Source organism: Belonocnema kinseyi, chromosome 4 (assembly GCF_010883055.1).
Source record: "Belonocnema kinseyi isolate 2016_QV_RU_SX_M_011 chromosome 4, B_treatae_v1, whole genome shotgun sequence".
Taxonomy (NCBI): domain Eukaryota; kingdom Metazoa; phylum Arthropoda; class Insecta; order Hymenoptera; family Cynipidae; genus Belonocnema; species Belonocnema kinseyi.
Window position 1 is genome coordinate 20,076,123 of NC_046660.1, and position 15,332 is coordinate 20,091,454.

Consider the following 15,332-nt stretch of genomic DNA (forward strand, 5'->3'; position numbering starts at 1 on the left):
CAATTAAATAATTAAATTTTCATTTTAGCACTAGAACAAAGTTATTATTAAAAATTTATTCAAAATAGGAAATTTATAATAGAAATTAGTTATATGTATTTATAATATAATATAATTTGTAATATAATTTATAGGTAGTTTGCATCGTTCGTAGCGCCTCTAGCGGAAAAATGAGAAACCGAGAACATTAAAAAATTTTCTAATTATACCTTGACTAATTTTTCACTTAAAATCATTTAAATTTAAATATGTTATAAACGGAATAAAACAGTATTTCATATGAAATTTTTAAAATTTATTAATTTATTTCAAACAAACAAAAAATGTGTTTTTACAATAAAATATGGAATTTTAACAAAATAATGGCATTTTTAACATAATAGTTGAATATTCAACCTAAAAAAACTAATTATTAATGAACAAGTGTTATAATTTAGACTTCAATAAGAAAATAATAAAATTTATACAGCAAAAGAAAAGAATTTTAAAAACAAAAAGACGAATTTCCAGTAAATAAAGATTTTTCACACAAAAAAGTGTTTATGTAAATTTTCTTTACAAAATTGAATTTTCAAACAAAAAATATGACTTTTCAGCACCAAATTAATTTTCTACGACACTAATGCATTTTCACACAACAAAAATAAAATTTCAAACTAAAAGGCAAATTGTCAACTATAAAATATCAATCTTAAAAAAATTGAAATGTTACATTTTCTGTTAAAAAATTAATTTTAAACAAAAAAAATGTATTTTTTACTAAAGAGTTAAACTTTCAAGCAGATGGAAACATTTGGTCCAAAAACTTAATTTTTAATAATGTAGTTTAATTTTTACCCAAGTAGTTGAATCTTCAATTAAAAATATTAATTTTTAACAAAATAATTCAACTTGCAACTAAGGAGATGAATTTTCAACTTGAAATATAAATCTTTAAGAAAAGTGATTTCTTAAAAAAGTGATTCAACCAAATCTTTCAAATAAATTAGTTGAATACTCAAGCAAAGAAGAATGATTTTTAACCAAAAAGTTAAATTTTCGTTAAAAAATAAATAAATCTCTTTTATAACAGGTGATGTTTTAAATAAAAAAAATCATTGAATTTCCTGTTAAAAAAGATTTTAGCAGAGTTTTCACGATAAAATTATGACTGTTTAAAAAATAAATAATTTTCTACGAAAAAAATTGAATTTTCAATACAAAGGATGAATTGTTAACCAAAAAGGATCCAGAAAAGATGCCTTTTTTTTAGAACAGATGAAAGCACATTTAAAACAATAGTTGAATTTACATCCAGAATATATTTTAGTTCCTTTTTCAAGCCGCAGAGATTATATTTAAATAGTAGAATTTTCCACCAAAAAGTTACATTTTTACCCAAAACAGATTGAATTTTTTCCAAGAAAGGTTTAATTTCTGCTGAAGCAGGTGAATTTTAAAATCAAAAAGACAAACTTTAAAAAAAGTGTTGAATTTCCACACGAAAAGTTGAATTTTTATTATTGAAAGATAGAATTTCTCCTAAGACATATGAATTAAACAAAAAATCTTTAAAAAATTAGGTTTATTTTCCTTATGATAAATAAGAATTTTCGTGAGATTATTAGTGTTGAAATTACAATAAATTTAATAAACAAATGTATTGGCCAGTAATTCTTAGACGGAAATTTTTTTATGTCAAATTTTTTTAAAAGGAACTTTATGATCATTTTGCAAAATTCGCAATTTTTAAATTAATTTTATGATTTTTTAAAAACATAATTAACAATCAAATGCATTATTCGGATATTTATCATCATTATTATTGGGTCATTTGTCAACGAAAAAACATTTTTTTTAATTGGGAACTTCATGATAATTTCAGAAAAATTTGTAATAAGTTGATACACTCTATGATGTTTTAAACAAATTTAATAAACATATGCATTATTTGGGTATTTGACAACGAAAAATTCGTCGAAAATGTTGGAAAAGTCGAAAAATTCCTCATTCACGCATTTCTTTAGTAAATTTATTTATAATATTAACAATAATAATTTTACGAAGAAATTTCTTGATCATTATATTGTTTTTGTTTATTATATAATATTAGAGCATCTTTAATATTACTCTATAAAATATAGAGAATTTCAACACAGAAAAAAATGGCCAATTTGTTCATCATATTTATTTAATTATAAAAACATTCAAAGCCTGATTTAATATGTAAAAAAATTATTATAATTCTAATTTCAAATTGTGTAGGTTATAAACTTAAAAAATATTATTGGATAGGAAATTCAAAATAATTAAATTTCTTTCGACATTTTTAATTAATGTATTGTGTCATAAATTAACAAAGTTTTCAAATTTTTGTAGATTTGAAATTCAAATTCATGATATAAAAGCCATCTTATTAACAAATATTCACCCTCAAACGTTGCTATGCTGGGTTAAAAACTTTTAATTAATGTTGAATAAGTTAAAAAAAAAGTATTCGGTAAAAAATTGACGTATTTTTTAAAAAAGTTGTCTTTTTGGACAGAAAAGTATTCTTGTTGATTACACTTTACAATTATATTTTTAATTGTAATTGTCTGACAATTATTGTTTGCTGTAAAGAATAATAAACAAAAACACGAAAAAAATCATTTCAAATAAAAGCGACACCGGTAACCAATCTAATAAATTCGCGCGAAAACATTAATTATTTATCAATGATTAATTAATTACTACTAATTAATTATTAATTAATTATTTATTATTTATTTCCTAATTATTAAATAATTAATTTTTGGCTATTCTGGCACAAATCCACTTGCTTCGAACTATTTTTTTCTGATAATTTATATACCGAAAATTAATTTGATTGTAAAATAAGTAGCAAAATGTCACTTTTAAATATTTTCGTTTATTTCAAAGTCAATAAAAATTATTTTAATTTCACATTAATATTTTATGAATAGTAATAATTTTAAATATTGAAAAATAGTTATTCATTAATAGTTTGCCTAATTTTCAATATTAGTTTTAATAATTTTACATTTGAAACCTCTAAATAGAATTTAAAATTATAGCAGAGTTTTCAGAGTATTAAAATCGGTCTTAAAATTTTGTAGAGATTATAAGAGGTGTAAATGAGAACTTGAAAAATACTGCAAACATTCTGCAAAAACTCAAAGAGGATTAAAAATGGAAATTTGTCCACAATTTGAGTATTTAAATAGTACTTGAATTATAATAAATTAATCTTTATTAGATGCCTTAAAAATCTCCGAGGTAAGTGAATTTAAGAAAATGAAAAGAGGACTAATATTTCCACTCAGGGTTCAGTCTTAAGTGCAGAGGCAAGTTGTGAAGATTAGAGCAACTTTTTATTTGTGTTTGTGGTCAAAATTTTATTTATCTGTATGGCTAACCAAGAAATATACTGATAAGAAATTACTTATCAGAGGATAATATTTATTTAGAACAAATCACGAAATGTCTAACATTTTCTACAGTTTGGCTCGTTCTTTAATTAAAATTCACACTGTCCAAAAATAGTTAATACCTTTTTTTGATTTGTCTCTTTGATTTGAGAATCCACCGATTTTAGTAGAATTATTATTTTTCTTGGACAAATATGCAACTATTTGGTATTTATTAATTTTTTTATTTAGTATTTATCAACAGTTTTTAAATATCTTTTAGACCATGAAGGCTTCTCATATCAATTTCTTAATAAGTTACGATTAGGAGTTTTTTTGATTTGCAAATCGAAATAATTAATAACACTATTAATCTCACATTCATGGGGAAATTTATAGAATCTTCAATAATATTGACTACTTTTAAAGAAACTCTAATTTTGTTAGTAGGAATAATATTTAAAATGTCGTGAACATATCGTTTATATAGAAAAGGTCTAAAATCTAGTAAATTTAGAGCTATTTTTCAACATCCTGTAGAACTAAATCAGAAACTAAAGCATACAAAGAAGAACCCATAGGACAACCTAAAACTTATTTATAAACTTTGTTATTGAAAGAGAAAACAGCATCATTAAAAACTGTTCTAGTTGTGATTAGAAATTCTTTTTCAGTTATCTTTGTTGAATTATGATTTTGAATAAGTTTTTCTTCAATAAAATCTAGAGCAAGATCTATTCGGATGCTGTCAATAGACACAACGTTTAAAGAGACTATTGAATGATTTTTTGCAACAGTTATATTTTTTGACGCATTTTTGAGCTCCCAACTATTTTTTACAAAATAACTGTTATTGATAGACATAGTTTTGAGAATGTTAGAGATATATTTAGATATGTTGTAGGTGGGAAAACCAACTGTGGAAACAATCAATCTCCATTTAAAATTAGGTTTGTGAACTTTGGCGCCAGCATAAGCTTCTGCTACAACACTGTTATGGGTTTTTAAAAAAATGTCATCAGGTATTCACAACATCAACCTACCTGAATATACGTTCACAAACTGAATCTGAGCCGCTGGATCTTAATATCCCATCACTGAATTTCGTAACTGCAGCTACAATTAAAACTGTAATGATTACATTTGCCATCTCTAGTTATTACGATCTGCGTCTCTCAATAAACTCCCTAAGACTAAATGCTCATGAGTCATTTCATTTGAATCTCTGTTATACGACCACTTTTATCACAGGATGCTTGATATCATTGAAATACTGCACTTGGTGAGAGTAAGGGCAAGGGGAATCTATGACATTCACATTCACATTCACACAACAAAGTAATTATGCAAGTTCTTTGTTTCAAAACACATTTTCTCGATTTCAACATTTTCAGAGTATAGCATTTTTCAAGACTTGAATCTGTTTTTATTAAATAAGGTTAAAGTACAGGAGCGAGATCATGACATTGTGTGATTTCAAAGTTTTCGGAAAATAAATCATAAGTTAAGAAATAAAGTCTATAATATAGGATTGGAAAACTGATAAAATTATCGTGAGATGGGAATGCAGGATTGTCCTCCTTTTACACTTCGGTCTTTTGTGTAACCAGGATTACACAAACAGGTATTTGGAGCACTGCAAACTCCATTTCGACATCCTCCATAGCAAACAGGAAGACACCTGGTTCCTGTTGTATCGGTTTGGTCGAGCATGTATCCTCTGTTACAGATGCACTCATTCCTCGAACATTGTCCATTTATACATTGTTGTTCACATCTGCTAGCTTGTAAATTATTAACCTCTAAAGTGGTTTGTTGACCAGCGTCAACATCTAGACCATATAAACCTTGTTGATCAAATGGTCGACTTTGTTGACCATATCTTCCAGGCTGTTGATCATATCCTCCGGAATGCTGATCATACCTTCCAGGCTGTTGATCATATCCTCCGGAATACTGATCATATCTTCCAGGCTGTTGATCATATCCTCCAGACTGTTGGTCATTCCTTCCATGCTGTTGATCATATCCTCCAGACTGTTGGTCATTCCTTCCATGCTGTTGATCATAAGGCCCTTGCTTTCCATAAGGACTGCCTACATTGCCATAATTACCACTCTGCTGATCAACTACAGTCACTTTTTGTCCATATTCCCCATTGTAAGAGCTGAGAACACATTTTTTAGTGACAATATCCTGATAAAAACCAGGATTGCAAGAACACTGGTTTGGTGCAAAGCATTTTCCATTTTCGCAACCATCTCCACAAACTGGTGTACATGTATTCGTCAAGTCAAGACTAAACCCATCTTCGCATCTGCACAATCCGGGAGCTAAACATTTTCCATTATGACAACCTTCTGGACACAGCGGTTCACAGTTTTCAAGATCTCCTCGTGGATTTTGATACCTGCAAGTGTTCAAAATTATTGTAGTACTAGAAGAAAAGTAAAAAGATTCAGAGTGATTTCAAGATTTGAAATGTTTCTTACCCTGGGTAACATCTACAAAATCCGGGCCCAGCACACTCCCCATTAAGACAACCTCCTTCGCAGATAGGAACACATTCTTTGTAGACCTCATTTAGTGAAAAACCAGGTTTACATCGACAAACTGTGGGAGTGATACAGTCGCCGTTTATGCAACCTCCAGGACATATGGGCCTACATTGTCCATCTTGTTTCTCATATCCCTCGTTGCATTTGCATTCGTCAGGCAAGTGACACACTGAATTAAATGGACAAGGCGAGTTGCATACAGGTTTGCATATTCCTTCTATGGGACTGTATCCTCTATCGCAGGTACAGATATTTGGTCCAGAACAAACTCCTCCGAAACAACCCTCATCACAGTGAGTTTCACATTCTCCAGTGTCTCGGTTACGAACAAATCCGTCGCAACAGTCTATTATTGTTATCACACTAGGAACACCCTAAAGGAAACAAAAAGATACATGAGATATTGGTTAGACTGAAAATAATGTTGATTCATAAGGGGATAAATTCTTTATTAATTTTATTCTGATTCAACATTGAAGAATATATAAGGTTCCAAAAACTTTTGGAACTGTATAATGATTTAAAACAAAATCAATCCTTCACAGAACAAAGTAATAAACATTTGTTGCAGGAAATTTTTTAGAGGGATAAAGTTTTATTCAGACAATTTCGGCTTTTTCAAAACACATGTCTTGTCATAGAAAAAAAAGAAAGTTTAACCGATGTTTGGTTAAAGTTTATCCTGCAAAGTTAATTTTTGTTGCAGAGAATCTTTTATCGGAAATCGATGCACAATTTATTTTCTGTTTTTTTTTTGTGTTCCTTCGACCGATAATACTGATAAATTTGAAATTATAGATTTTTTTTATGTCTTCCGCACGAATTAGGATAAGGAGACCCCATTCCCATGTTGCGTTTCGAAAATTTGGTCGCATGGATTCGGGTTTAGTTAGTTGGTATTATTAGTAATTAAAAGCGTTCCAAATTGTACAATTTTAGATTCAATTTTTTAAATTGGACAATTTTATCAGTACAGATTGAAAATGTTATCATTTTTAATTTACAGGATATAAAATGAAACAATTTTATTATAAATATAAAAATCGCGAATTTCAATAATTTAAGATTATAAGAAAAATTCGAAAAAAAGACAAGTTAGAAACGAAATGTTTTCCAAATACTATTTTGAAAATTCGATAATTTAAAATTCAAAGTCTTTCAAATTGAACAATTTTAGATCACGATGTTTTTTAATGAACAATTTTATCAGGAAGGAGTTGTAATTGTATGATTTCTAATTCAAAGCGTTTAAGTTGGAAAAATCTTGTTTTGAATTGAGGAATCTCGAAACTTAATATTTTAGGATTAGAATTTTGAAAATAGGACAAGTTAAAAAATGTAAAAATGAAATATTTCAGTTAGAATTTTTTAAATTTGCAATAACTTTCTTCTGAAGATTATACTTTTAGTTGTAAATTTTATTAATTGGTTTTTTGTTTAATTCTTCTATCTTAGGAAAAATTTATTCTTTTATTAATAAAAATGTAACTTTTCGGTTAAAAATTCTACATTTTTTTGAAGATTCGTCTTTTTGATTTTAAAATTCACCTGCTTTAGCAGAAATTACATCTTGCTTGGATGGAAATTCAACTATTTGGTTGAAAATTGTACTATTTAAATATAATATTTAAATATAATATAATATATAGAACAGAAATATTTTTCTAGATGCAAATTCAACTATTTAAAAAAATTTGTTTCCATTTGTTTTAAGGAAAATGTCATCTTTTCTGGATAAAAATGCAACTGTTTGGGTGGAAACTGAACCATCACACAATTTTTTTAAATTTAAATATTTCCTAATAAATATCCTTTTTTAGATTTATAATTTGGTGTTGAATTATTAACTAGAATCTTTTCTGGATGAAAGTTCTGCTTAAAAAAATGTGTCGTTTTTTATGACAAATTCGTCTGTTTTAGTAAAAAATGTAATCTTTTTTGGATAAAAATGTAATTACTTGGTAGAAAATTCAACTATTTTTTTAAAAGTTATCCTTTCTGATTAAAAATTCGTGTCTTCTTGAATTGAAAATCCATGTTTTTCGTAGAAAATTATATCATTTTTAAAAAGTCATAATTTGATCTTGAAAATTGTACTAAAATCATTTCCGACAAAAAATTAAACTATTTTTTTAAACTTCTTTTGTTATAGAAGAATTTTTAAACAAAATTTTTAGTGAAAACATGTACATTGCTTGTCAACTTTAATTCCGTACACTGTCTGAATGTATTTTAAAAATTTTAATTTTTCTTCGTCCTTCCAAAACTACGATAAAATTTTCTTTCTTATTTTTAAAATGTAGTCCTTAATAGATTGAAGTCTCTAATGTTTTCAGAATTCAAAATAACCATTTTTATTGTTTTAAAATTAACTGAAGGAAACCAAATTTTGATCGAAAAATGTTTTAATTATAGATTATAAAAAGTTGAATTCATAACGAATTTTCACTGAAACAGTTCGACTTACAACCGAAAAAAATGTTTACCAAATAAGATTTTGTATAGTAAAAAGAAAAAATATTTAAACCACATTGTTGAATTTTCTACCAAAATAATATAATTTAAAAAAATAAAAATATGAATTTTCAACCAAAATAATTCATTTTCGACTAAACAGATGAATTTTCAAGTAGAATGAAACGAATTTTTAACCAAAAAAAGGTCAATTCTTATCAAGAAATATTGTATCAATCAACAAATATTTTTCAGTCAACAAAATTTTCATCCAAATAAAAAGACTTTAACCAAAGAATAATTGAAATTATTTGAACCCTTTTTAAAAATTATTGATTAATTTTAATTAGGATGACTTATAATTCAACATTTACAATTAAACAGTTGAATTTTCAAATGAATCGATGATGTAAATATTATTAATATTTATAATATAACATTTTAATGCATACTTATTAATTATACTGACAAATTAAATTCATGAGTTACTATTAAATTATTTACCTAAACAATTGGTAAAATTCGAGGTTACACTTGGATATTGCAATAAATTACTTTGAACAACTTTTAAAGAATAAATAATCAATTGAACGGCAAACGTGGAACTTATAAAAAATATTTCTAATATTAAGTAATTTTTTTTATAATATCTCCCACCAATGGGCTATCTGACTAGCTGCAAAAATTATCATTTATATTAATTAACTATAAAATTAATAATTTATTTTTTATTCTAATCGATCAAACTCTTGTACTTACATTTTTGCAAATTGGCAAAGCCTTCCACCCGAACATTATATTTTTAGTAATAAATTTTGCTATTTCTTCCTGGTTGCAAATTCAACTGTTTTGTAAAAATGTATCTTTTTGGATTAAAAAATCAACTATTTTCGTAGAAAATTAAACTTTTGTAAAAAATTATTATTTTGTTGCTGATGAGTCAACTGAAATTTATTTTTGATGTACAATATTTTTTCTAACAAAGTTTCTTTTTTAGTTAAGATTTTATCTTTTTTAGTAGATATATTTCATCTTTCTTAGATGAAAATGTAACTAATTTGTTGAAAATTCAAGTATTTCCTAGAAAATTTATTTTTTGGTTCAAATGTGTATTTTTGTGTTGAAAAGTCAATTCAAATCTTTTTCGATGAAAATTAAATTTTTTTTAAATTTGTCTTTTTGATTTAAAAGTTCACCTGTTTGAGTAGAGAAGTCAACAATTTTGTTGGAAAGTCATACTTTTTGGTTGAAAATTAATTTATTTGGTAGAAAATTGACTTTTTGTTTGAATTTAATATTTTGTGGTTACAAATAGAAATAAAATTATTTCTGCATGAAAATTCCACTATTTTTTGAAAAATATATTTTTTTTTCAATTAAAAATTCATTTAAGAGAAATTTCATCTTTCATGGATAAAAATGGAACTATTTGATTAAAAATTTAACTTTAAAAAGTTAAAATGTCGTAAAGAATTAAACTATTTTGTTAAAAATTCATCAATTTTTTTTTTTAAATTAATTTTTTTTTGATCAAAAATTTAATTATTTTTCTAGAAACTTTTTTTTTAATTTATATTTTTAACCTGAAAAGCCTACTGGAATTTTCTTCGATTGAGAATTCAACTATTCCAACAAAATTTTTAATACAAATTTATCTGTTATGACAAAAATTTTATCTGTGATGAAAAAAATCAACTGTGTATTAGAGAATTCCACAATTTTGTTAAAAAGTCATCTTTTTTGGTTAAAAATTCGTCTTTTTTATTAAAAATTCGATTTATTTCTTAAAAACTTATTTCTGGTTTAAAAATTCATATTTTGATAGTGAAAAGTCAACTTAAATCTTTTTAAATAGAAAACTTAACTTTTTTTTTTAATTTATTTTTTTGATAGAAAAAATCATCTGTTTTAGGAGAGATGTCATTTTTTAAAATGAAAATGCCACTCTTGCTTAGAAATTAATTTTCTTTGCTTGAGTGAAAATTTATCTCTTTAATTTAAATTTTAACTCTTTGCTGAAAAAGCGTATTTTAAGATTGTTCTTTTTCAGCTCAATATTATCCTTCTTGAGTAAAAAATAATAATTTTCCGGGTGTGAAATTAGATTTTTATGGTCTGTGAAAACTGCATCAGTTTTGTGGAAAATGAAATTTTTGCTAAATAGTTTTATTTTTATTTGAAAATTCAATTTTCATAAAGAAAATTCGTCTTTATAACAAATCTTTATTTGTTGAAAATTCGTCATTTTGAGTTAAATATTCCTTTTTTTTGTAAATAAATTTCATATTTTTGACTGAAATATAATCTATGATACTTTTTTGTTGGGAATTTATCTTTTTAGTTCGAAAATTTAAGTATTTTTTTAAAAGCCATCTCTTATAGCAGAAAATACTTTTTTTGTTCAAAATAAATTAATAAGTCTGAAAATTTGTATTTAAAATAAATAATATATTCCGTTTATGAAAGATTATTTGTTAAAAGTATTACAACATTAGAAAAACAATATTTGAATGTTAATGATCAACGGAAATGAAAAATTAGCCAAGGACTACTGTTGAACTGTTGGAACTGAGAACTGTTAAAAATGTATATTTTTGAATTAAAAATATAATTGTTTTGAAGAAAACTCGTCTTTTAAATTAAAAATTTAACAGATTGGTTGAAATTTTTTTTCTTTCTTGACTAAAAGACCTTTTTTTTAATAATATTTGAACTATTTTGTTGAAAATTCGTCTTTTTGTCCTAAAATTTATCTTTTTAATTATGAATTTCATCTTTCGTGAGCAAAAATGAAACTGCGATTGAAAATTAATCGGTTTAGGTTGAAGCTTTGACAGTTTTATGGAAAATTCGTATTATTTTAAAATTAATTCTACTGCTTTCAATTTGTAATTTAAAAATGTTTGGATTGAAATATCAACTATTATATTTTTTGATCAGAATTCACCGTTAACAATTGATCTTTTTCAATAAAAATCAATTCCTTTTTGTTGAAAAATTAACTATTTCAGTTAAAAAATATTATTGTTTTAGTTGAAAATTTATCTTTTTGATTTAAAATTGAACTATCGCAGTTGAAGATGCATTATTTGTTTGTAAATTAACTTTTATTTTAAAAATTTAAATTTTCAATTGAGAAATATAACTGTTTTAAAGCAATCTCGCATTTTTGGCCTGAAAATTTATTCTTTTTGATTGAAAAATCTACTATTATATTTCTCATTTAAAATTCATTTTAATTAAAATAAATATAAAAATTGCAAAAACTGTTCTAACAATTTCAATTATTTTTTGTTCACAAATTTTATTATTTGGTTGAAAATTTAACGATTTTATTTAAAAAATGAACTATTTTTTGAAAATCAAAAAGTTTTGTTAGAAAATCATTCTAATTGCTAAAAAACTTTATAGGAAAGTTGCCTTTTTATTTTAAAATTCAAGAGTTTTGTTGACAGTTTTTTTCGTTTTTGAATGCAAAATCTTCTTTGAATAATATTTCAACTTTATTGTTGAAAATTCGTCTTTTTAGTCTGTAACTTTTTCCTTTTTATTATAAATTTCATTTATTTTCAGCAAAAATGCTACTTTTTAGTTGAAAATTAATCCGTTTATTTTTAGGCTTCAACAGTTTTATTGAAAATTCGTTGTTTTTAAAAAATTAATTCTGCAGCTCTTTGAATATTAATATAGTCAGGAAAAATAAAAAATTGGTCAGCGGGAAATTAGAGAAAATTAAAAATAAGGTTTTCAATGCTAAAAAGTCAAACAAAATCTTTTTTGTTTAAAAATTCAACTATTTTTCGAAAATTTCTCTTTCCATTCAAAAAAAGGCATCTATTTTACTCGAAATTCCATCTTTTTTTGATAAAAATGCAACGGTTTGGATTAAAATTCAAGAATTTTGTATTAAATTCTTTTTGCTTCCTTGTGAAAAATTCGAATGTTTTATTGAAAATTCATATTTTTAGATAGAAAATTCAACTATTCTCAAAGACAATTTTTTTCTCATTTAAAACTCATATTTTTATGCCAAAAAGTGAAACTGAAATTTTTTTTGGATACAAATTCAACTATTTTTTGAATTGTTTGTATTTGATTCAAGAATCCGTTTATTTTAGTAGACATGACACCTTTCTTGGATAAAAATGCATCTATTTTTATAAAAATTAAACCATTTTTTTTAAAGGTGCCCTTTTTTATTAAAATTTCGACTTTTCGTTGAAACTTCGTATTTTTGGGTTAAAAATTCGAAAATAATTTAAGTGGAAGATTTACTTCTTGTTCTAGTCTTATATTTTGATGTTAAAATGCCAAAATAAAGCCTTTTTCGGTTGAAAATTAAATTTTCTTTTTAAATTTGTGTTTTTGATTTAAAAATTCATTCGTTTTAGTACAAATTTCATCTTTCTTGGATAAAAATGCAACTGTTTGCTTTAAAGTTAATCTTTTCTCTGTTTGAAGATACAACTTTTTTTTGGAAATTTTGGTTGAACCAATTTTTTAAGAAATCATTGTTTTAGGCAGTGTTCGTATTTTAGTTGAAAATTAATTTTTTGGTTGAAGCTTTAGCTATTTCGCTACAAATTAATTTTTTTACTGAAAATTCAATTTTTTGCGCAAAAATTACACACGAATATCATTTATAATAAATAAAATAATAGTTAATTTTTTTAAGAAAATCGTTAAATTTTCAACCAAATAATAAAATTTATAAACAAAAAACAATTGAAATTGTTTGAACCGTTTTTGCAATTTTTATATTTACTTTAATTAAAATGAATTTTAAATGAAAAACATAATAGTAGATTTAATAGAATGAATTTTCACGCCAAAAAGACGTGATTGCTTTAAAGCAGTTATTTTTCTAAATTGAAAATGTAAATTTTCAAAAAAAAAAGTTAATTTACAAACGAGCTGCTGAATTTATAAGTAATTTGAATATATTAATCGTATATCTTACTTCCAGTTGAAAAAATTACTTTTCTATGAAGAAAAAACGGATTTTTAAGAAAATAGTTCAATTTTCAACCTAATTGACGAATTGTCTACAAAAATAATGCATCTTTAACTGCGATAGTTCAATTTTAAATCAAGAAGATAAATTTTCATCTAAAACAATAATATTCTTTAACTGAAATAGTTGACTTTTCAACAAAAAGGAATTAATTTTCACTGAAAAATATCAGATGTCAACTTAAACATTAATAATGAAATTTCAAGTTGAAAAAATTAATTTTCAACAATTTGTTAGAAAATTAAAGTAATAGGTTAAGCAAAAAGGGTGAATTCTGATCAAAAAATATAATAGTTGATATTTCAATCCAAATTTTTTTAAATTATAAATTGAAAGCAGTTGAATTAATTTAAAAAAAAATACGAATTTTCCATAAAACTGTCAAAGCTTCAACCTAAATCGATTAATTTTGAATCACAGTTTCATTTTTGCTCACGAAAGATGAAATTCATAATTAAAAAGATAAATTTTAGTACAAAAAGACGAATTTTCAATAAAATAGTTCAAATATAAATAAAAAACATTTTTTAGTCAAGAAAGAAAAAAAATTTCCACCAATCTGTTGAAATTTTAATTTCCGTTGATCATTAATATTCAAATATTGTTCTTCTAATGTTGTAATACTTTTAACATATAATCTTTTATGAACGGAATAAATTATTTATTTTAAATACAAATTTTCAGACTTATTAATTTATTTTAAACAAAAAAAATATTTTCTGCTATAAGAGATGGCTTTTAAAAAAATACTTAAATTTTTAAACTAAAAACATAAATTTCCAACAACAAAGTATCATAGACTATATTTCAGTCAAAAATATGAATTTCATTTAGAAAAAAAGGAATATTTAACCCAAAATGACGAATTTTCAACAAATAAAGATTCATCACTTACGAAGAGATAAGATTTTATAAAAATAATTAGACCTGTACGCCAAAAACGAATTTGCTTTATGAAAATTTAATTTTCAAACAAAAATATAACTATTTAACAAAAAGTTAGTTTTCCACAAAACTGATGCAGTTTTTACACGCCATAAAAATGAAATTTCAAACCCGGAAAATTATTTTTTTTACTCAAAAAGGGTAATCTTTAACTGAAAAAGATTAATCTTAAAATAGGCTTTTTTCAGTAAAGAGTTAAAATTTAAATTAAAGAGATAAATTTGCACTCAAGCGAAGAAAATTATTTTTTAACCAAAAGCGGCATTTTCATTTTAAGGGCATGTGACACAGCTAAATACCTATATTACCAACCTCACTTTTTCAGTACACTGAATGTTTTTTTGAACCTAAGAACTTTTTTTGTGAATAAAATATCCAGCTGAAGCTTTGGAAAATGTATTAGAGTACAATAAAGTACGTTTAGGTACTGCATTTTGGTAAAAAAAAATATTTCAACTATCAATTCCATCGGCATCAGCCGGGAACGTTGTACACGAAAATGCGAACCCTGGCGGCCACTAGACGAGGCTCTAGAGGATTCGTATTTTCGTGTACAACGTTACCGGCTTTTGCCGATGGTATTGATAGTTGAAATTTTTTTTTACATCTTTTATTATTAAGCTTTGCACTAAAACGTAGTTTTCTTGCGGCTCTTGCATTTCTCAAAGTTTGCGACCGATATTTTATGTATAAAAAAAGTTCCAACGTTCAAAAAATTTCGAGGTTCAGAAAGAAGATTAAAAAATGAAATTTCTCCTAAAACAGACGATTTTTTTCAATCAAAAATATAAATTAAAAAAAAGTTGAGTTTTCTATTTAGGAAGATTTAAGTTGACTTTTCACTATCAAAATATGAATTTTTAAACCAGAAATAAGCTTCTAAGAAATAAATTGAATTTTTAATAAAAAAGGCGAATGTAAAAAGAGGGATGTAAGTCTTTGTCAATACTATCCTCCTTTCTTTATAAAGAT

At 24.9% G+C, this 15,332-nt stretch overlaps 1 protein-coding gene across 1 annotated transcript in view; it reads right to left on the minus strand.

The window, feature by feature from the left end:
- LOC117170780 overlaps positions 1–15,332 on the minus strand; it is an 81,624-nt gene that overhangs the window by 53,703 nt on the left and 12,589 nt on the right. Inside the window, exons 3-5 of the mRNA XM_033357818.1 lie at positions 5,882–6,321; positions 4,941–5,799; positions 4,433–4,545 (exon numbers count right to left, since the gene is read on the minus strand). Coding sequence (XP_033213709.1) covers positions 4,433–4,545; positions 4,941–5,799; positions 5,882–6,321 — 1,412 coding nt within the window. The remainder of the gene's footprint in view (positions 1–4,432; positions 4,546–4,940; positions 5,800–5,881; positions 6,322–15,332) is intronic.